Below are 22,745 nucleotides of genomic sequence, written 5' to 3'. Positions count from 1 at the left end.
TAGTACAAATGCCTCAATATCAGATAACAACAAGTAATAAAACATTTCTAAAATCATAATTGAACCTTCAGAAAAGAAAGGGAAATCCCCCAAGTATCCCAAATGGTAAACTGAAAATTTAGATAGATAAATAGCAGAACAAGAAGACAAGGAAGGAACCTTGTGGGCTTAGAGGTGGAAAGAAAAGTCCAACTACAGGAACCCCCCAAGCTGAGAAATAAACACAAAAATGGATCCAGGTTAAAACTATAAGGGCTCAGCAAGGTTGTTAGTGAATTTCCAAAAACTAAGTTGAATAACCAGCAACAAAAAAAAGTTTTACAAGTTATTTTAACTACTACAGAGTTATTAGAAACAAATTTTAACAAAAGATGTTCAAAACTTTTATGGGAAAGAAGATAAAATGTTATTCGAAAATCATTCAAGATGATGACTAAATAAATGGAGAACTATCTAGCTTTTCATGAAGGAGAAGATATAAGATAATTTTCCCTAAATTCACCTCTAAATTCAGTGCAATTCCAATTAAAATTGCATACTGAATTTCCGTGGCACTTGCTGAGCCAACTCTAAAGATACACATGGGAAATGAGCCAAGACAACTATGAAAAATATTAAGAGGGGGTTTGCCCAATGAAATATCAAAGCTTACTTTCAAGTTCTAATAGTTAAGACAGTGGTATTGATAAGGAATAGTAAATTGGAACAGAAGAGCCTAGAAACAGACTCATGTTTATATATGAGCTTGATACCTGAGAGGTGGCATTCCAAATCAGTAGAAAAGATATATAAAGTAAAATGAACAATTAACTAGCTATATTTTAAAAGATTAAGAATTAGGCTCCTGGGAATTCCCTGCAGTATCCCAGGTTCAATTCCTGGTCAGGGAACTAAGATCCTACAAGCTGTGCAGCGTGGCAAAAAAAAAAAAAAATTAGATTCCTTCCTCACACAATAAATAAAAATATGTAATGTGCATTAAGGACTTATACATGAAGAACAAAATTATAAAATATTTTAAAGGGAAAAATATCAAATCATTTTTATGACAGCAAAGGATAAAAAAAAAAAGATAAACAGGCATTAACCATAAAAGAAACTGTGGATAATCTCACTTTATTAAAATAAAACTTTGTATAATGATGTCATAAGGTTAAAACACAAGAACAGGGAAGACATTAATTTGTAAACTCTATAAAAAAGAATTTGTATTCAATATGCAGAACCTTTAAAAACTAACAGATCAACAAGAAAAAGTCAACTCAGTTAAAAAATGGGTAAAGGACCTGACCCAGCAACTCACAGAAGATGAAACAAGAATAGCCAAGAAGCATGAAAAGATGAAAAATCTCCATGATAATCAGGAAAATGAAGATTCCCTGAGATATCACTTCTGGTCATAAGCACGCTATGGCAGTGGGTATAGTATATGCTTGAAACATATTTAACATTACAGGGATTTACCATTTACTTCAATTCACACACAAATCCAAACATGGCAAAATAATCTTCCCTTTATAAGTTTATTACATTTTACCTGTTTCATTAGTTCTTTATCGGTATTGTTTGCCATGGACTCCTGGATAGATCGCAGAACAAGTCTGTATAATGAAACAGTGTCTTGACACTGGAAACACTGAAGAAGGATTTTATCTAAATTGCCTGCTCTCCCAGCACTGTCGGAATTGAGAACAGATTTAATTTCTTACAATCTGCCAACAACTGAATAATTGGGGGTAAATAAAAACAATGCTCTACTTTATCTTTTTTTATACTGTTCAACTGATGACAACAGGAATTCGATAAAACATGGCCCAGGAAAACGTTAGTTTTATGGGACTGCTAGAATCATCAGAGTTATTTTAGTATACCATTTAATTCAATGCAATAAACATGTGCTGGGAATTAACTACGTATCAAGTAATTACTACACACTGTGGAACATAAAAATAAGACATGGTACATCTAGATGCGCGCCACCTACATACAGGAAGCAAGAAAATAATTACAAGTAAGTATTATTAGTTAGCCATGCAAACTAACAGAACCAGAATTTGGAAAACATCAGCTTAAAGAAAACAGTAGATAGGGTTTGTTTTAAAACATTACATATTTACCAGTAGTTTCTTTTTTTAATATGTAAAGAATGGTGAAAAAACAAAAAATCGTCCATAGTCCCTCTTAAAAGAGATTACTTCAAAAAATACGAAATGCATGACTCAACACTCTTGAATTGTACTCATGCAAGCCACTGTTGTTCTCAGATTCACTGCTACAACTCTGGGGACAGGGGGAGGGGTCAGTGAAAATATCACAGGCAATTCAAAGTTTTGAAAGATTTTTTTCATTTCAAATGTGGTCCTTCAGGTGAGAATGTGGAATTGTGAGACAACAGTACTAGTTTCAGTTTCCCCAATATGAATTGTGCTAGGATTACAACCTACTCTGATGAATACCAAAACAAGTATTAGTCTTTCTTTTTTTTTACCTCTGGTTGCAAACAAAGTAAGGTGAGGCTGTCCTGAAGAAGTAAAGGTAGTAAAACTCTCTGCTGCTGCTGCTAAGTCTCTTCAGTCGTGTCCGACTCTGTGCGACCCCATAGACGGAAGACCACCAGGCTCCCCCATCCCTGGGATTCTCCAGGCAAGAACACTGGAGTGGGTTGCCATTTCCTGCTCCAAAGCGTGATAGTGAAAAGTGAAAGGGAAGTCGCTCAGTCGTGTCCAACTCTCAGCGAACCCATGGACTGCAGCCCAAGAGGCTCCTCCGTCCATGGGATTTTCCAGGCAGGAGTACTGGAGTGGGGTGCCATTTCCTTCTCCGAGTAAAACTCTCTACTGCTTATATAAAGGCACATTACAAATGAATGTCTAAAATAGAAGTCTCCGCTGTAAGATGAAATGTTTATCAGGATGTGGGAACAGAGACAATTAAAAATTCCTACCAATACATCTATCTACTGATACTGAAAGACATCTGAAATAACATTTTTTATGCCTCATTTGCCTCCTCACTTTCCCAAAACTACGGGCCTCAAGGTGACAATTTAGAACAAACATTGCCTTCTTTTTCAGCCCCAAGTTGAGAAACGGTTAGTGTGATGAAAACCAGACAAATATTTCCAACAAATTCTGATATTCAAGGGCTAGCAATTTTCAGTCGTCACATTATCATGGATGTCACGTTACAGTATCACAGTCAAGTCATAGCATCACAGTTAAAACACCAGAATCTTAGTGGCCTGAGAGATTGCCATAATGATCAGTTCTGTTTCACACAGTGAGGAAGCATTCTGCAGCAAACACAAAATTGCTGAAGGTGACATAAAATAACTACCACTTACCGTGCAATCATTTTGCCGAAAAGAGTGACGTAAAGAGCATTGCAGGTTGTAGCAGAACGACAGTGTCGTTCTAGCTTCTTCTCCTGTACCAGTTAACCAAAAAAACAAAACAAAACAAAACAAAAATACAAAACCACCCTGGAATTAAGTGGCCTTTACAACTGAGCCATCAGCAAATGTCCCTGAAGAAATAACACAGTTCCTGCCACCTCATCAGTGGCATCACTGCCGTGCTGTGGTAAACTACAGGTGCTGTCAACATACAAATGCTTTTTCACTTTTAAAATACTGCTTAATATAATATAGTAAAGTAAGCCTTAAGACCAAAGTCTTTTTTATTGCTTGTTCTATATCTTACTAGTTTAAGGGTAAATCCATTTAACAAAGTAATAACTAAATTCCAATTTTCCTCGGAACCACATAGAGTTCCTATATTGAATTTCAAGTCTCATATAAGGTATTTTTTTTAAATAAAGAAAGCTATAGAGAGTAAAAGAGAACAGCAAAATTAAAAATACTTACCTGCTCTTTACTCAATTTAATGTCTACAGAGTGGCATTCTGCAATTATAATAGATTTTGCATCTTTTGGATTCAAAGGGTCAAGATGAAGTGTAGGCCACAGCCTTTTATTTAAAGAAAAAGAAAAAATGAAATTCTTTTCTAATGAAACAACAAAGCTTCCCATAATACAAACCAAAGTCCATTATAAGAATTAATTTTTTATACTACCTTCATAAAATTAATCTCTGTTAAGCATAGCAAGTAATATTATTTCCTTTATACATGTTATAACATGCATGTCATCACTTTTAGCAATTAATCACAACAAACACTGTTATAAGATAAATGTGCATATATTGACAGCAAACTGGTAAAACATTTCTAGTTCTATGTTCTATACGATCAGTAAAATAACATCGGTATTGGTACCTATGAGGAATAGTGCCAGACATAGTCTTTGACCAAACATTACTTGTAATTCAGTCAAATTTAATACCCTATAACATCCATTCACAATGAAGTGCTGAAATTCTTTGTTGGAGAAGGAAAATCTTACACTTTTTATAAACCACAAGTCTGTGCTTTATACATAAAAAGTGTAAGATTTCCCCTCCCCAGCAAGCTAGTGAAGGTGATGGAATTCCAGCTTAGCTATTCAAATCCTAAAGGATGGTGCTGTTAAGGTGCTGCACTCAGTATGCCAGAAAATTTGGAAAACTCAGCAGTGGCCACAAGACTGAAAAATGTCAGTTTTCACTCCAATCCCAAAGAAAGGCAATGCCAAAGAATGTTCAAACTATTGTACAATTATGCTCATTTCACATGCCAGCAAGATTATGCTCAAAATCCTTCAAGCTAGGCTTCAACAGTATGGGACCAAGAACTTCCAGATGTACAAGCTGGATTTAGAAAGGGCAGAGGAATCAGAGATCAAATATCCAACATCCATTGGCTCATAGAAAAAGCAAGAGAGTTCCAGGATAACATCTATTTCTGTTTCATTGACTAGGCTAAAGCCATTGACTGTGTGGATCACAACAAGCTGTGGAAAATGTTTAAAGAGATGAGAATACCAGACCACCTTATCTGCCTCCTGAGAAACCTGTATGCAGGTCAAGAAGCAACAGTTAGAACTGAACATGGGACAACAGATTGGTTAAAAATTGGGAAAGGAGTACATCAAGTCTGTATATTGTCACCCAGCTTATTTAACTTATATGCAGAGTACATCATGCAAAATGTCAGGCTGCACGACTCACAAGCTGGAATCAAGATTGCTGGGAGAAATATCAATAACCTCAGATATACAGATGACACCACCCTAATGCAGAAAGCAAAGAGGAGCTAAAGAACATCTTGAGGAAGGAGAAAGAGTGATAAAGCTGGCTATAAAACTCAACATTCAAAAAACCAAGATCATAGCATCTGGGCCCATCACTTCACGGCAAACAGCTGGGGAAAAAGTGGAAACAGTGACAGGTTTTATTTTCTTGGGCTCCAAAATCACTGTGGACAGTGACTGCAGCCACAAAATTACACTTGCTCCTTGGAAGAAAAACTATGACAAACCTAAGACCGCATATTAAAAAGCAGAAACATCACTTTGCCAGCAAAGGTCCATATAGTCAAAGCTATGCTTTTTCCAGTAGTCATGTATGGGTATGAGTCATGTTTCTCACAGCTGGTGAGAAATATTTCTATCTCTGCATTTTAAACCAAAATTGTCACCAAAAGGACCCAATTGCACTGAGTATACTTTTAATCTTTGCAAGAAAGCTGAGTGCTAAAGAATTGATACTTTCAAATTGTGGTGCCAGAGAAGACTCTTGAGAGTCCTTGGACAGCAAGGAGATCAAACCAGTCAATCCCAAAGGAAATCAACCCTGAATATTCATTGGAAGGACTGAAGCTGAAGCTCCAATACTTTGGCTACCTGATGGAAAATGCCAACTCACTGGAAAAGACCCTGATGCTGGAAAAGACTGAAGGCAAGAAGAGAAGGGGGAGACAGAGGATGAGATGGTTCGATGGTATCACTGACTCAACGGGTGTGAGTTTGAGCAAACTCCCGGAGATAGTGAAGAACAGGGAAGCCTGGCATGTTGCAGTCCATAGGGTTGCAAAGAGTCAGATATGACTTAGCAGCTGAACAACAAATACACATATATCTGTTTATGTTCATGAATTTATATATGGTATATGTGTGATATTAAAATTTCTTGGTAGGGAGGTGATTAGGAAGAACATTACTAAAAAGGCTCCTGGGGTAGGGAGACAAAATAGATTGAGAAACACCACTTCACAGAACTCAACCACTGCATCCCTTTTTAAGTACTGGACTTGCATTTCAGGATCACAGCTGGCTAGTCTTATTTTTCCTGGTCCAGCTCTGCCCTTGTTTTCCTCACCCATAAATTTAACTGCCTACCAGACAGAAATCACCAATTGGAGCTATAATTGACAACTCAAACAAACCATGCCTGAAAACAAAACTCATGACCTTTCCTTCACAAACCTGCCTGTCCTCTGGGTTTCCCATCTTAGTTCATGGAACCACAATTTATTTCTCAAGCCAGAAACCTGGGGGCCATCCTAGTCTTCTCCCTCACATCTCAGATCTACCTTCCCACAAAATGCTATAGATTATATCCTTTTCCTGAATTTGTGCACTTCTCCCTATCCTCACTCCCACTTACAGGAAAAATATGAGAAATAATCACGTATCAAAAACCTTTCTTTCTACTTAAAATATTTCATGTAGCCAGAAATAACTAATGTTAGCAGCTTACCTCCATGCTGGAGGGCACGTTTCTACATTCACAGAAACAATTACTCTTACATTCACAGGCAGTGGATCTATCAGCCATTTCATGTGCTTTTCAACTTGCTTAAATATATAAAAACAAAATTCCATCTATTAATTTAAAATATTTCAAAAGCTTCCCAATTAAAATGAAATTCTCATTATATTTCTCATTAAGGGAAAAATCTTATTTGGGGATTATTTATCTCAGAATATTAGAAGAACAAGTGGTAAAACACTACCATCACTGATCTGAATTCTGGGCATGTAAGGAAATGTCAAAGCCCTAAAACTATGTCAAAATGAACAATATTTGCTAATTGTGAAAATATAGTTGGTCCTTCCCAATAAGATACTAGTGTCTACTGGCATATATATATGTATGTGTGTGTGTGTGTTTCTGTATTATCCACATGCCTCCTCTCTATAAATTAAGCAGAAATAAACAAAATCAATATTTTTTTCTCACAAGCATGATTTAAACATCTGTCATTACTGATATTTTTGTCTCTTTCTGAGTGTATCAACAGGTTACAAAGTGAAAACATACCTGAATTTGATCTATAGAATCAATAATGATGATGATGCTGCCTTGATGACGGGCAGAGAGTTTTTCCAGCCAACGTGGAAATTCTTCCAAAAGCTTAGCAGGATCCAATGTCAGAGCAGATACTGACCAAGAATGCTGCATCAACTAGAAGGTGAGAACACATACAAATTAAAGTAGCTACACTTTATCACACAGCTGGTGAGAAATATTTCTATCTCTGCATTTTAAACCAAAATTGTCACCAGAAGGACCCAATAGCATTAAATATACTTTTACCCATATGCAAAACCAAAACAAATGGGTAATACTGAAAATCAGTTTATCATCAGGTCCTCAGGCCAGACAACTTCTGAATCTAAATAAAAATTGTAGTAACTAACTCCAAAAATGGTATATTCTACCTTTAGAGTCAGTCGTTTAATAATCAAGGAAGCCTCTGAGCTGGTTGACATGGGCCTCCCCACAAAATGAGAAAGAATTAGTGTGTTAGGGGAATTCTTCTGTTGTAATTGGATCCTGAAAGAAAAAGATCTTTTGTAAGAATGATAAACCTCCTTTACTGTCAACAAAAAAGAATTCACAATGCATGAAGCATCAATTGCTACCTGTTAGTAATTACATGATCAGTTAATTTTGAATTAATGTGGGAAATTTCCATTTATACTCCACTTTTAGATTCTTTTAAATAAACCATTAAAAATTATAGCTTCACTTTACTTACAAATTGATGTGACTAATGTTAATCAAAATACTATACATTTGATGTTAAAGTATTAGTAAAATGAACATTAACCTAGGAAGAAAGAAGTTTCTATGGTAAGTACAAAAATAATATTTTGAAATATAACTTTGAATAAAAGGGCAATAAAAAGGAAATAACACATGGTAACTCCTCAATGTAAATAATAACTATGAATGAAAGAAAATGGTCTTACCTTTTGTTTTTAAATAACATGAGGAACTAAAATAAGAGTTTATCAGCTTAAAGGAAACTTAGTCCATAATTTAAAGAACTAGTTTTATATTCATAGTAAAGATTACCCTTTATTTTTATATTCTTTATGATTTATTTCACTCTAAATAGTCTGTCCTATTTCAAATATTTAAAATCCCAATTAATCTTTAAAGATGACCCCAGTAACTGAAAATAAAGGTACATGCCTCTATAATTCACCTAATTCCCTGTCACACTGACCACTCCCTTCAGTTCAGTTTAACTGGTCAGTCCAACTCTGTGACCCCACGGACTGCAGCACGTCAGGCTTCCCTGTCAATCACCAACTCTCAGAGCTTGCTCAAGCTCATGTCCATTGAGTTGTTGATGCCATCCATCTTATCCTTTGTCATCCCCTTCTCCTGCCTTCAAACATTCCCAGCATCAGGGTCTTTTCCAATGAGTAAGTTCTTCAAATCAGGTGGCCAAAGTATTGTAGCTTCAGCTTCAGTATCAGTCCTCGCAATGAACATTCAGGATTGATTTCTTTTAGGATTGACTGGTTTGATCTCCTTGCTGTCCAAGAGACTCTCAAGAGTCTTCTCCAACACCACAGTTCAAAGCATCAATTTTTCAGTGCTCAGCTTTCTTTATGGTCCAAATCTCACATCCATACATGACTACTGGAAAAACCATGGCTTCGACTAGACAGACCTTTGTTGACAAAGTAATATCTCTGCTTTTTAATATGCTGTCTAGGTTGGTCATAGCTTTTCTTCCAAGGAGCAAGCATCTTTTAATTTTTGTGGCTGCAGTCATCATTTGCAGTGATTTTAGAGGCCAAGAAAATAAAATCTGTCACTGTTTCCATTGTTTCTCCATCTATTTTCCATGAAGTGATGGGACAAGATGCCATGATCTTAGTTTTCTGAATGCTGAGTTTTAAGCCAGATTTTTCACTCCCTCTTTCACTTTCATCAAGAGGCTCTTTAGTTCCTCTTAGCTTTCTGCCATCAGGGTGGTGTGATCTGCATATCTGAGGTTATTGATATTGATACTGACCACTCCCTTAGCTCTAACCTATATAATTTATGTGGGCTTCCCTGGTGGCTCAGTGGTAAAGAACCAGCCAGCCAGTGCAGAAGACTCAAGAGATGCAAGTTCGATCAGAGTTGGGAAGATCCCCTGGAGAAGGGAATGGCAACCCACTCCACTATTCTTGCCTGGGAAATCCCATGGACAGAGGAGCCTGACAGGCTACAATCCATGAGGTTGCAAAAGAGTCAGACTTAAAGACTGAACAACAACATAATTTATGTACACAATCACAAATGCTACTCCTTTCTCATTCTGTATCTTCTCTCTAACATTCAAGTTGTATATTTCTCAGGGCATGAGTCTGTTATTTTACTCTTTTTGCTTTTTTAATATTCAAAACAGGCCCTGCAGGAAGGTAGACATGCAATAATTCACTTTGTTGAGTGAATTCAGTAGTTCAAATGATGACAACAATAACTGTTTAACTGCACTGCATCATACCACTTTGATAAAAGAAGGGACTTTCCAGAGCCTGGTCCTCCAGATACAAGAAGGGGTGGAATTGGTGCTGGTGCTGCCACAAGATCATTAAGGCGCTGGTAGTACTAGAAATAAAAATAAATTTAAATTGTAAATTGTGAGGAAGAACATGCCTCTTCAAATACTAAATAGAGTCAATTTCCAATTATCCTCTGAAATCAGTGGAGAAAAGCTGCAAGAAAAAATGAAATCTACTTTTAATCAGTAGTACCCTCGTAATTGCTTATTTTTTATGACTGGTTAAATATGTCCAAAGGAGTAAACTAAGAATGGGCCCCAATTTCTTCTGCTACAGTATTAATGTAAACTAATGGATGAGGGCAGCCTTTCAGATCACTGTGGGGCTTTGCACCATTCAGATGTTCTGCAGAATGTTGCAGGGAGGCTACTGTATTACCCTGAGCTCCTGAACCTTGGAAAGAACCACAGAAGACCTTGAGGGAATCATCAGCAGGCATCCTATATCTCCTGGTCAGAAGAATACCTGTTCTGAAGACCATCTCAGTTTCCAGGGATTCCTGAGAAACAATGAGAAGGCCTTATCTGAAGCCTTGGAGTCACTGAACTCGCTACAGAGAATCAAGTTATGACAGGCCACCTAAGATCTTTTTGAAATTGAGTGAATTCTATGCAAAACCCAAGAATTCTTATTTCCGAGGCCTTCCCAGATAGGAAAACTTGGTTCAGAGCTGGAAAGGAACTTGCTCAGAAAACTGCAATATCTCAGTTGTTATAAAGGAGTTTCCAAAGTCATCTTGGGGGTTAGGATGTTTAAGCGTACCAGTGGTGTAAATGATAACTGATGAGGAATCAAAAGAATGTGTAATAAGTAGTTTGTGTGAGCTTTAGGGTAGCAGAGATTTCTAGCAATTACAATAAATAATTACTTAGTATAGTGTTTCAATCAGTTTTTCTGTTTGTCGTATCATATTTCCCAGGAATTCAAATATTTCTGATAGAAATGATGCTTCTCAAGAAACAAAGGGCTTATTTGATTTATGACCTCATAAACCTCGTAAATTGTTAGGTTGTATGACCTAACAATTTAGCTCATGGCCCCACCTAAAGTCCAGGTGGCTTAAAGTGGTAAAGAATCTGTCTGCCAATGCAGGAGACTCAGGAGACCTGGGTTCAATCTGTGGATCAGGAAGATCCCCTGGAGGAGGAAATGGCAACCCAATCCAGTATTCTTGCCTGAAGAATCCCATGGACATAGGAGCCTGGCAGGCTACAGTCGATAGGGTAGCAAAGAGTCAGATACTACTGAGCACATACACAAAGTCTTTTTATAGACCTGTGTTTCCCAAATTAAGACTCCTTGCCACAGAAGAAAGCATAGGATTTATAGCCTGAAGACCTAGGTTAAAATCTTACATCTGCAATCTACTCTCTGTAGGCTCATAGGCAAACTATAATCTGAACCTTAGGTTCTTCAATTACAAAATAGTGATATCTTGCCTTCCTTATGAAATAACAATTTAACATTACCATGTGATGGGTACTGTGTCAAGTGCTATATGTGCAAGATCTGGTTTAGTCCCCCCAACAACCATGTGAGATAGGTTCTATTAGTCATCCTCATTTTATACACAAGAAAGTCAAAGCTTAGAGCTAAGTGGCTTGATCAAAAGCCATGGTGAGGAAACAGTGGAACCAAGACATAAAACTGACAGTCTAAATTATAAAAGCCATTAAAAGTTCTATAAAAACATAGCTGTTAGTGACAGTTACCATAATATTCTTTAAGATATTCTTCTATTAATTTTTAAATATTAAGTGCTTTTTAAACCTGAAGATAGATTCTTTGTACACTTCTAGTCTTGTTTATTCACTTAGATATTTAAAGATGCTGAAGGACAGATCTGCCTACTGCATTAACTACTCTGCTTTGTTTTCTGGATGTTTGATATTTTGATTCCTCTAGAAACTGGAAGAATAGATAGCCTTACTATTTTTATCAGGTTTCCCAGGTATATTATCTTAGAGAATTGCAGATGGTAGCATAATAAACATATAGTTGATAAATCCTAATCTGTAAAGAGGGCTTCCCAGGTGGCACTAGTGGTAAAGAACCCATCTGCCAGTGCAGGAGACATAATAGGTTCAGTCCCTGGGTTGGGAAGATCCCCTGGAGGAAGGCATGGCAACCCACTCCAGTATTCTTGCCTGAAGAATCCCATGAACAGAGGAGCCTGGTGGACTATGGCAAATAGGGTCACAAACAGTCAGACATGACTGAAGTGACTTTGCACACAAGCACAATCTAACTAAACATGTTTGATGTTCATAAGTATATCTGAATCTCACTTTTTTTCACATGATACAAACCTAAGCACATGTCTCAACATGAATAATTAAGCCATGAGGAAGTTACTAACATAGTCCTTAACCTTGACTATAATTAGATTAAACCACAATTATGTTACAGCTTTTAAGTGCAACTGATTTTTGTTGGAACTGTAAACCAAATGCTTACTTTCTCGAATCCCAACTCATGGGCTGAATTTGAAGCTTGCTGAAAAGCTTCCATTTGCTCTTGTTCATCATGTATGTCCCACAGAACATCACCGAAATCATCATCTTCTGGAATAGAATCTTCACTGCCCAAATCCTTGGTGTCCAGGTCTGTGTTTTCAAAGCCCAGGATGTCCTGAACACCAAGAGCAAGCACACAAAAGTGAATGAAGAAAGTGAAGACCTTGTACAGTATAGTCAGCACACAGGCCTCAGGTGGCCCTCATCTACCTTGGAGGGCAAGTTCAAACCGATGGCCTTTTATGGTACCTCCAGGGATCAATTTATAACTATAAAATTAAACAATAGTTTAAAAATAAAAGTAAAGAAATATTAGGGCTTCCCTGGTGGCTCAGACAGTAGAGAATCTGCCTGCAATGCAGGAGACCCAGGTTTAATCCCTGGGTCAGGAAGACCTCCTGAAGAAGGGAATGGCAACCCCTCCCAGTATCCGTGCCTGGAGAAATCCATTGACAGAGGAAGCTGGTGGGTTACAGTACATGGGATCGCAAAGAGCTGGACACGGCTAGGTGACTAACCAAACAACACAAAGAAATATTAAAATAATAAAAACAAAGACCTCTCTCTTTCATTAAAGTTAGAGGGAATCTGGTTTCTGAAAAATATTACACAATAGGGTTGTATTTGGCTAGTGAACAATTTTAAAGACTGTGCTAATGTCTAAGATATATGCTGCTTTACATTTTTATAAGAATTTAATTACTAAGATAGAGTTTTTTGATGTTAAATATCTCTGCTGTGATATCTACTCTTTATACTAACCACTGAAAATATATTGTCCTACAAGTGGTAAAGTTGGTGAGTATGTCCATTTTCATTTATTACCATTTATTCTGTTTAATTCACCTTATTTCAGGGCTCACTCTTTTTCTCTAATAACATATCTCCATACTTTAACACGAGTTAATTTTTATAAAAAGTAATCTAAACCCTTACTTCTCAAATAGGGTTCCCAGTACCCTGACGGAGAGGTCAGCAGGTAAGAATAAACACAGGCTAAACATCTTCTTGTGCCCATTTTACCTGAAGATAGGGAATACTTTTTATTATCATTATTAGCATTTTTGCTGATACATAATTTTAAATGATTTTTAATATTAAAAACAAAGACAGGTAAATATCAAGCAAAATATTTAACTCATATAAAGTTTCAAGATAATACTGAGATACCATAGAAACTTTTAGTTTGAGATGTCTCTGTGATCCATGACCTCAGACACACAGAGGTATGTTTTCACTCCTCTCTATGGTTAGGAGGATAGTAAAATCCATCCTGAATTTTTCTATTTACAAAAACTCAAGGTGCACACAGAACCTGAAGAAACTCTCTACTGAACAGGATGAACATTATCCCTCAAATACTTGCTTTTGACCTACCACTTTTGTAATCCATTTTATACCTGATGGGTATTAAAGAATCAAACCGTTTGTGAGCTCAGAGATACAGATACACGGTACTGGGAATGTCACAACAATACTACAGGATGTACTCTTGCCAGAAACAAGGGCACACAACCCAGGTATTGTTTTCAAAAAAGCAAACAAGTGATTTTCTCTGGAAAACTCAATTATATTGAAATCAGTCAAGATATTTGAGATGAAATCTTACAGGGAATGCATATTTACCTGTTTAATAATCTTTTCTACATAAATATAGGTTTTATAGACTCCTTCTGCAGGATCTCCCAAGTGATCAATGATCTAGGGGGGGAAAAAAAAGAAGTTTAACAACAAGAAAAAGCAATAGTAACGGGAAGAGGAGGTGGTACTGAACATTTTCACAGGCTTATGTGTCAGGAACTGTTCTAAGTGCTCTATGTGTATAGCTCACTTAGCCTCACAACCGTATAAGGAAGACACTGTTATTCTCTCCATTTTCTAGAAGAAGAAACTGAGGCAAGTTAAATACCTTGTCTAAGGTCGCGCAAGGGATTTTTTGTGAACAATGTTGCAAATAAAACAAAAAGTATGCTTTTTTTTTTTTTTGGTTCATGTGTCCATCTGGAAAAGTGACTGGTACTGGTGATGCCAAAACTCTGTCCAGGACCTGGTATCACCACTGAAAATCTACCTTGTCTGGACTGATGCACACAGCTGACCATTGTGACATGAGAGAGCAGGAACTGACTAAGGGCCTGGATAGGTGGGATGGTATGTGCTGGGGCCTGGTAGCAGCGTCTACATCCCTGGGTGTGCTGCAAGGCCATGGAGCCTCCATCTCTGCCTGCAAACAGAAGCAGATTTTATCATGTGGAGCAGAGACTGTGGAAAGTATTCCTAAGTTTGGCTTGATTCTTTTTATCTTACAGCCTTGGGGGAAATAATTTTTGTTTCTTTCTTCTTGTCCTGCAACATCAACACGTAGGCTCATATAAAAGCCCTCTCTGAATATTGCTTGCTTTCTGCATATGTGTTTTGGAAGGGTAATCAGGATAACCTGAAGAAATGTGGAAGGCTTGGGGTCCCTGGTTGTGGGCAGGGGGAACCAGACTTTCTTTAGTGGGAGTTAATGGGGCTTCCTCTGCTTTTCTCTGTGGATCTGGGGCCTAGGTGGTCAGCAAATCTGTGGGTTATTTATAGAATGATCTAGAGGAGTGGTGGGGGGAGGGGGCCATGTGCCAAGGCTGAGGGGCCTTCACCTGGGGAGCAGGTGGGGGTGCAGAGGACAAGGTACCCCCACAACTGCCAGTCTGAGCTCTTTCCCTGTTTGGCTGGGGGGCTTGGCCCAGGTGAAAGGAATAGTCTTTTTTTTAGGAAAACTCCAGTGGCTGAATTCTCATAGTTTTGTTTCAGGTAAAAACTTGCAGATACCTTGCTAATCACTTCATCTTTTGGGTTATGAACATTCCAAAACTAGGCAAAGCCAAATACCAGCCTTTACTGTTTTAATCATTCTGCTGAATACCCCTTCTCTTGATGTCCTGAATGGCATTTTTTTTTTTCTTAAACACACAGTCACACACACATAAATTAAACAGCTAATTCAACTTATGTATTTCTGTACCATTCAATATACATAGCATTCAAAATCCATCTTTATGCCAGTAAAACTACAATTCTACAAAACAAAGCAAAGAAGTTTAGCCTACATTTAAATTTATAATCATAGTAGAGAGATTGTGACTCCTATATAAAAAAATTCAACCTGTGGTACACTAATTTTTAAAAGTAGTATCTAGAGAATAAGTAACTTCGCTTATAGCATCTGGTAACGTAGGCTGGTACTAAAATAAATTAAAATAAGATGAAATGGCTCTGGAGATTAATAAAAATGTACTCTTTTTGCCTTAGACTCTTCACTGTATTATGCTGACCTCAAGAAAAATGTTTGTATTCACATTTGATCTCATTTTCTGGCTGGACATACAGAAACAGAAACTTTGTGAAAACCCTAGAGTTATTTAATTGCATTCTTATCATTAACTATAAACATTTACCAAGTTATCTCAGCATGCAGTAATGCAAAGCCTGTAATCTCTATTCCAAAATACATTCTGCTTTGCATCTAGGGATGATCAAATCCTTCTCCTACTCATCATCAGTTTTTGGCTTTTCCCAAAGCCCTCAGAAATGGTTACAGGAAAAGGCTCTTCCTTACACTGATCCTTGGCCAATAATAGATAGAAGGACTCTGTGCTTGAGAAAAATGCACAGTAATGATTCTGATTTGTCCACTTACATATCACACACTTTTTAGGTATATATCACTATTTGTGTCTCATTCTCTCATAATCCACAACTAATCTCTTAGTAACTCTATCGACTCTGTCAATTTATCCAGAATCCTATCACTTCTCATCACATCCTTTGGTCTGAGCCACCAGCAACTCTCGTCTGGATAACAGCAGGAGCTCTCCAGCTCTGACCCATCCACTGCCCTCCCTTCAAAACACAGTCAATTCTCAACACAGCAGCCCAAGACAGCCTTGTCACAACAGCATTTCTTCCTCTTTGGTTAAAGTCCTTCAATGGCTCCCCACCTCTCTCTAAGTAAGAAAAACCAAGGTTTTGCAGGATTGGCCCCCTGTGACCTCTCCTACTCACGTCCCCTCACTCACTCTGCTCCAGCCACACAAGCTTCCTTCCTTTCCTCAAACATGCCAGGCTCACTCCCCCCTCATGGCTTTCGTCCCAGCACACTGCTCTCCCAAGAATGTTCTTAAAAACAACCTATGAACTTTACCTTGGCTTTGCTTGTCTTGTTCAGGTTAGAAACTTGATCAATCAGTTGCTGGACAGAGTTAGAACTGACTTTCCCATCCTCCAAACGATGATAAATTAATCGTGGTTTGCCTTCGGGGTTTTTCAGAAAAGCTTCTTCACAGTCTTCCAATAAAAGGCTAGATTGGAAATCAGTATTTCTTGTGCTACACTGCATTGTGGCAGCACACAGATAGTCTATTTACCTAAGTGCCAAGAAGGGGATTTCCTACAATGACAAGTGGCCAGGAAAGGCCCTGCTGCAGAACAAGTGAAACTTCCCAAAAATGGATGTTTTTTATAGCTTTGTTCTAGCTTATATTAAAGTACAGTATATTCATTAGCAGACAGAGTAGACAATAGCAGACAATAAACTGTGCAATAAATTAAATTTAAAATCATACATAACTTTATTTAAATATAATTTTTTTAAAAAAACTTCTCAAAAATACTGTTAAACATTGCTCAAAATAATCGACCAGACTCATAAGACTTTGCAAATAAATGGAAAACCTAATTCCATTTACAATTATATAATTCTCAAGTTAAAACACAAATATTATCAGCCTCAAGGCTTCAAGATTTTCTCTTCTCTAGTTCTTTAGCCTTTACTCATACAATAAATGATCTGAATCCTTATACCCCAGATACACTGTAAGAAAGATCCAGAGGCAAATGAGAAAGGCTAGGCAGCCAGTAAAAATCTTGACCAAGGTAAAGGTTAAAAAGAAATTCTGTTACAATGTACTATAACTATAACTATAGTTTGTACTATTCCTATTTAAATTCTAGAAATCTTATAGACTATTAGCATTTTCTGTATCACAAGGAAAACTATAAACAATTTCCCTTTCTAAAAGGCATTAAGTCAAAGTTTGTCTAGGGAGGCAAATACGTGTGTGTATACAAGGGAAAGCCATTATACGATTCAGAATTTTCATTAAAAAACTAAAATACCAGCCCTAATATAAAACAGAAGAAAAAACAAAGAGGAAAACTGAAAAAAAACATGGTTGCAAAGATTAAAGAATTAACGAGAAAAACAACAAATGACATATACCACTGTCTGAGATAAAATATTACCCAGATGTTAAATATAAAACAGGATATATTCTTAATAAATATAAAAACAAAACAAGAAAGGAAAACAGGGAGGGGAGGTAAAGAACTCCAACTGGAGGAAATCCAGTTGAAGGAATCCTCAATCTTATTTTGGGAAGAGGTTCCTTGACCAGGTGGTTCCCCGGCCACCCAGCCTCTGGCTATCCAGACTATACTCTATAGTCCTAAGGATCAAGGATGGCTTATACTGCAGAGTCTCTAGTAAAGCTTAGGGCTCCAAACACTTCCATACATAGTTAAAGTCAGAGTTCGTCCTCAATAAAAAGAGAAAAAAATGCTTTGGAAGGATTAAATCCAATCAGAAAGAAAGTATAGAAAGAAAACTTCACCCCTTATTTTACCTTCTATCTATCCTATTCTGTCTTCTATCTATATATCTAACTGGTTAAAAAAAAAAAAAAGAACAACTTTGTTTGCAGATTAGATTCATTGGTGTGATTATATTCACATTATAAGAAAACCGCTCACTTTACTGGATTTAAGTAGTTACCTCCTCAGCAAATTAAAAGTATGATTTAACACTTCTACAAGTGTTCAAGTGCCTCTCAATCTGTATCTGAACCAAGAAAATAATGAAGGTTAATGCTAATTACTGAAATCAGGGGTTACCACCCTTTTCTGTGAAGTCAGCTAGCCAACATTCTAGGCTTTGCAGGACACACTGTCTCTGCTGAAATAATCAGTACCGGTGGTACACTGTGAAAGCAGCTGTAGACAATACACAAATAAAGGAACGTATCTGTGTTCCAATAAAGTTTTATTTATACAAACAGGTGACTGACTGGATTTGACTTGAGGGGCCACGGTTTGCTAACCCCTGATTAAAATGATCTTACATTAATGAAGTTAATCTTATAATCTATCAAAAACAAGCCTAACAGTGTGAAACTTTTTATTAACATTTAAGTATGAAAAGTCATAGAATTTTTTAAATTTCAAGGATTGTCTTTGATTATAAGAATGCAATTAGAAAGCGAGAACAAGATAGCAGAGGAGTAGGTGGATGTGGCATACATCTCTCTCCACGGACACATCAGGAATACACCTCCAGACACAGAAGTGTGTGCAGAACGTAAGCTGAGAGCAGACAGGAGTACCAGACCACCAGAAAAGCATATACAGAACCACACAAAAACTCAGTAGGATGAAGGAACTAGGAGGAAAAACAGGAATGTTGGTAGGACTGGCACTGCCTGCAGTGGGTGGGGGAACTGAAGCAGGGGTCCAGTCCACACACTGGGGCAACTGTCTGAGTCAGAGGAGAAACATCTATGAGAGTGAACCAGCTGATCTGTGGCGGCCTAAATGCAATGAGAATCAGACAGTCCTTGCCACAGCCATATGCATCCTGGACAAGGACGCAGGTCCCCTAGAAGGTGCAACGGCTGAGAGCTGGAATTTAGGAACTGTGGAGCAAGCCTAGGGTGAGGAATGCTGTTGACTGCAGACAGATGGACTGAGTGGATGTGAGGGAGGAGATCGTGGTGGGAAACGCCTGTGAAGGAAAGCCAGGCAGCCAGGCAGCCATGGAAGCAAGGCAATACTACTGAGTCACGTGTAGGGGGTAGAGCCATCATCATAGCCTCTCTCCCACAGCCAGCATCAGCAGATGAACAATAGAGAGAATGGCCCACCCAGCCCCTGACACACCCGAACTAGAGTAGGACGCCACCCAGGGTGACTGTTTAAGTGCCTGACTCACCAATCTACAGAGTAGGACCCCAGCCTCTATGTACCTGACGCACTGAACTACAGAGAAGGACCCTAGGCAAGGGAGCCCTCTAAGTGTCTGAATGGGTGGAGCTACAGAGAAAGACTAGCCAAAGAGGCCTTCTGATTGCCAGCTACCAGAGGCTTGAAAAAAGACTCTGATAGGGCCATAACTCCGGCAGCGAAGGCAGTTTGTGAACCTGCACACTTGGCACTGCCAAGTCCCTGCAAACCAAGCATCTGCACCACTTTCATGCTAAACCCTCATGTGGGCAGAGCTGCCACAAGCAAAACAAAAGTCTTGCCTCTATGCACACGGGGTTGCTTTGGTTATATCCAACTCTTTGCGACCCTGTGCACTATGGCCTGCCAGGCTTCTCTATCAGCGGGGCTCTCCAGGCAAGAATACTGGAGTATTGTGGCCATTACTGGTTGCACTCTTCTAGAAAACTGTATTTCCTGCTGCCCTAGCTGCCAACTCCCATGAGTACCTGGTGCTGCCGGAACCCCTGCAACCCAAGCAGTTGTACCACCTCTGCAACTCGCCCTCTCTGGGACAGACCCAAGTCCTCCAGGGCAGCCTCAGAAGCAAACCCCAGTGGACGACCCAGAGAGGTGGAAATAAAACCACAATTGAAACTCAGGGGCAGGGTGCCTAAGGAAGAAGACCCAAAACCTTCCCACTAGCTGTACAAGTTGCAGATTAAATTCACATGAACAACTAGGCAGACTGTGTCTATGGAATGTATAAAAGGACATTGAGAGCTCCCACAAAAGAAAACACACTGGTTCTGATAGCTGTGGACACTGGAGGCAAGAACACACAGGAATAAAACCAGATTAGAATCTGAGCTGCCCCCACAGCAGGTCCAGAGACCAGCACAGTGTTGGAGGGTATCCTAGGGAGGTGAGGTGGGCTGTGACTCCCAGTGAGGGAAAGGATCTTAACAGCAGTGACTCAAGAAAAACATTTATTATTCTTATGTTTTAACTTGTTCGGTACTTTCTTTTGGATTTTTTTTCTTTTTCCTTTGTCTCCTTTTCTGTTCTTTCCCCTCAACCCATCCTGTTGTAGTTGTTGATTTTATTGGCATCATGAAATCTAATTAAGCTTTTGATTTTTTGTTTTCAATCATGATTTTCCTTGTTATAAACCTCGGCTTCTATGTTGGGCTTTTGCAGTTCTGTGGAGTTTTCCTTTTTTTTCTCTCTTCTTTTTTCTTTTGCTCCTCCTTTTCTCCTTTTTTAATATTAGTTTTTTTAAACCTATTATTATTTTCCTACATTTATTCTTTGCTTGCTTTTCCTACTGTTCTTTGCACATTGAAGTTAAGCTTTAGTGTATATAAGTCTCCTTTATCTACCTCTATTTAACTTTGCATGTCTATTCTTTCTTTCCTTTCCTCTCAACATATTTGTTAGTTTTATTTTCATTGCTTGATTCCCCACTTGGCACCTTGCTTTAGTTTTGTTTTCTAGTTTGTGCTTTAGTTAGCTTAGTTCTTAACCGTTAGATATAATTTTTGTTTTCTTTGTTTGCTTGGTCAATCTATTGAACTTTATTGTTCTTGGACTGTTTTGATTTTGCTTATGGGTATATATGTATATGTGTATATTCCATTATTTTAATTATTATTTGCCTGACTTTGTAACTGCCATTTATCTGGGGTTCATCTTTGGTTTCTTGTTTTTGGGTATTTGTTTTAATCTCACTTAATGCCATAATAAGCCACTTGTGGAATCTTTGATCCTGACCAGAGATCAAGCCCTGAGCCTTTCGAGTGGGAGCACTGATTCCAAGACCCTAGACCACCAGAGAACTAACCCTCTGGAGTATCAAATAGTGAGAACTCCTGCAAAGGAAACCACTTGAATACAAGACCCAGCATCACCCAACCACCAGTAGGACCCTACGAAGGACACCTCATCCAAACAACAAACAAAAATACAAACCCAGTCATCAGCAGACAGGATTACCACCTCACTCAGCCTTGCCCATCAGACGAAATACAAACAAACAAAAGAAACTTCCCATAAATCTCACCCTATACAAATCTTACACAAACCACTGCACCAACCATAGTGGGGCAGAAACCAAAAGGAAGAAAGAATTCAACCTTGAAGCCTGGGGAAAGGAGACCTCAAACACAGTAAGTTTAAATAAAAATAATGAAAAGGAAGAAAAATAATACACAAATGAAGGAACAACCTAGAAACACAGAAGTCCAGATAAGTGAAGAGGAAACAGGCAAACTAGCTGAAAAACAATTCAGAATAATGATAGTAAAGATGATCAAAAACTTTGAAAACAGAAGAGAAAATGCAAGAATCAATTAACAAAGACCTAGAAGAATTAAAGAATAAAGATACAGAGACAAACAACACAATTACTGAAATTAAAAATAGAAGGAATCAATAGCAGAATATCTGAAGCAGAAGAAGGAATCAGCACGCTAGAAGATAAAATGGTGGAAATAACTTCTGAAGAGCAGAATAAAGCAAAAAGAATAAAAAGAACCGAGGGTAGTCTCAGAGACCTCTGGGACAATATCAAACACATTAACATTCAAATTACAGGGGTTCCAGAAGAAGACGAGAAAAAGAAAGGGTATGAGAAAATTTTTGAAGAGATTAGTGTTGAAAATTTCTCCAACATGGAAAGGGTTTGTCAGTCAAGTCCAAGAGGTGCAAAGAGTCCCATACAGGATAAATCCATGGAGAAACACGCCAAGACACACACTAATCAAAGTAACAAAGATTAAACACAAAGAAAAAAATATTAAAATCAGCAAGGGAAAAGCAACAAGTAACATACAAGGAAACCCCATATGTTTAACAATTGATCTTTCAGCAGAAACTCTGCAGGCCAGAAGGGAATGGCAGGATATATTAAAAGTACTGAAAAAGGAAAAATCTACAACAAAGATTACCCAGCAAGGATCTCTTTCAAAACTGATGGAGAAATCCAAAGCTTTTCAGACAACCAAAAGTTAAGAGAATTTAGTACCAACAAACCAGTTTTAAACAAATGTTAAAGGGACGTATATAGTCAAGAAATACAAGAGAAGAAAAAGATCTGCAAAATAAAACCACAAAAAATTAAGAAAATGGCAATAGGAATATATATATATCAATAATTACTTTAGTGTAAATGGATTAAGTATTCCAATCCATCAGACTGGCTGAATGGATACAAAAACAAGACCCATTTATATGCTGTTTACAAGAAACCCATTTCAGACATAAAGACACATATAGACTGAAACTGAGAGGATGGAAAAATATTTTCCATGCAAAAGGAAAACAAAAGAAAGCTGGAGTAACATCCTCATATCACACAAAATAGAATTTAAAATAAAGAATATTACAAGAGATAAGGAAGGACACTACATAATGATCAAGGGGTCAATCCAAGAGGAAGACATAACAGTTGTAAATATCTATGCACCCAACATAGGAGCACCTCA

General features: G+C 37.9%; 1 protein-coding gene across 1 annotated transcript in view; it reads right to left on the bottom strand.

Moving 5' to 3' along the window:
• Positions 1–22,745, bottom strand: part of NPHP3 (nephrocystin 3) — a 54,247-nt gene that overhangs the window by 19,362 nt on the left and 12,140 nt on the right. The window contains exons 7-16 of the mRNA XM_068971902.1: positions 16,430–16,586; positions 13,873–13,947; positions 12,188–12,361; positions 9,673–9,776; positions 7,601–7,715; positions 7,200–7,343; positions 6,636–6,733; positions 3,866–3,968; positions 3,344–3,426; positions 1,538–1,676 (exon numbers count right to left, since the gene is read on the bottom strand). Of these exons, the coding sequence (XP_068828003.1) occupies positions 1,538–1,676; positions 3,344–3,426; positions 3,866–3,968; positions 6,636–6,733; positions 7,200–7,343; positions 7,601–7,715; positions 9,673–9,776; positions 12,188–12,361; positions 13,873–13,947; positions 16,430–16,586 (1,192 nt within the window). The remainder of the gene's footprint in view (positions 1–1,537; positions 1,677–3,343; positions 3,427–3,865; positions 3,969–6,635; positions 6,734–7,199; positions 7,344–7,600; positions 7,716–9,672; positions 9,777–12,187; positions 12,362–13,872; positions 13,948–16,429; positions 16,587–22,745) is intronic.

Source organism: Capricornis sumatraensis, chromosome 1 (genome assembly GCF_032405125.1).
Source record: "Capricornis sumatraensis isolate serow.1 chromosome 1, serow.2, whole genome shotgun sequence".
Classification (NCBI taxonomy): Eukaryota; Metazoa; Chordata; class Mammalia; order Artiodactyla; family Bovidae; genus Capricornis; species Capricornis sumatraensis.
This window is presented reverse-complemented; position numbering and strand designations above follow the sequence as displayed.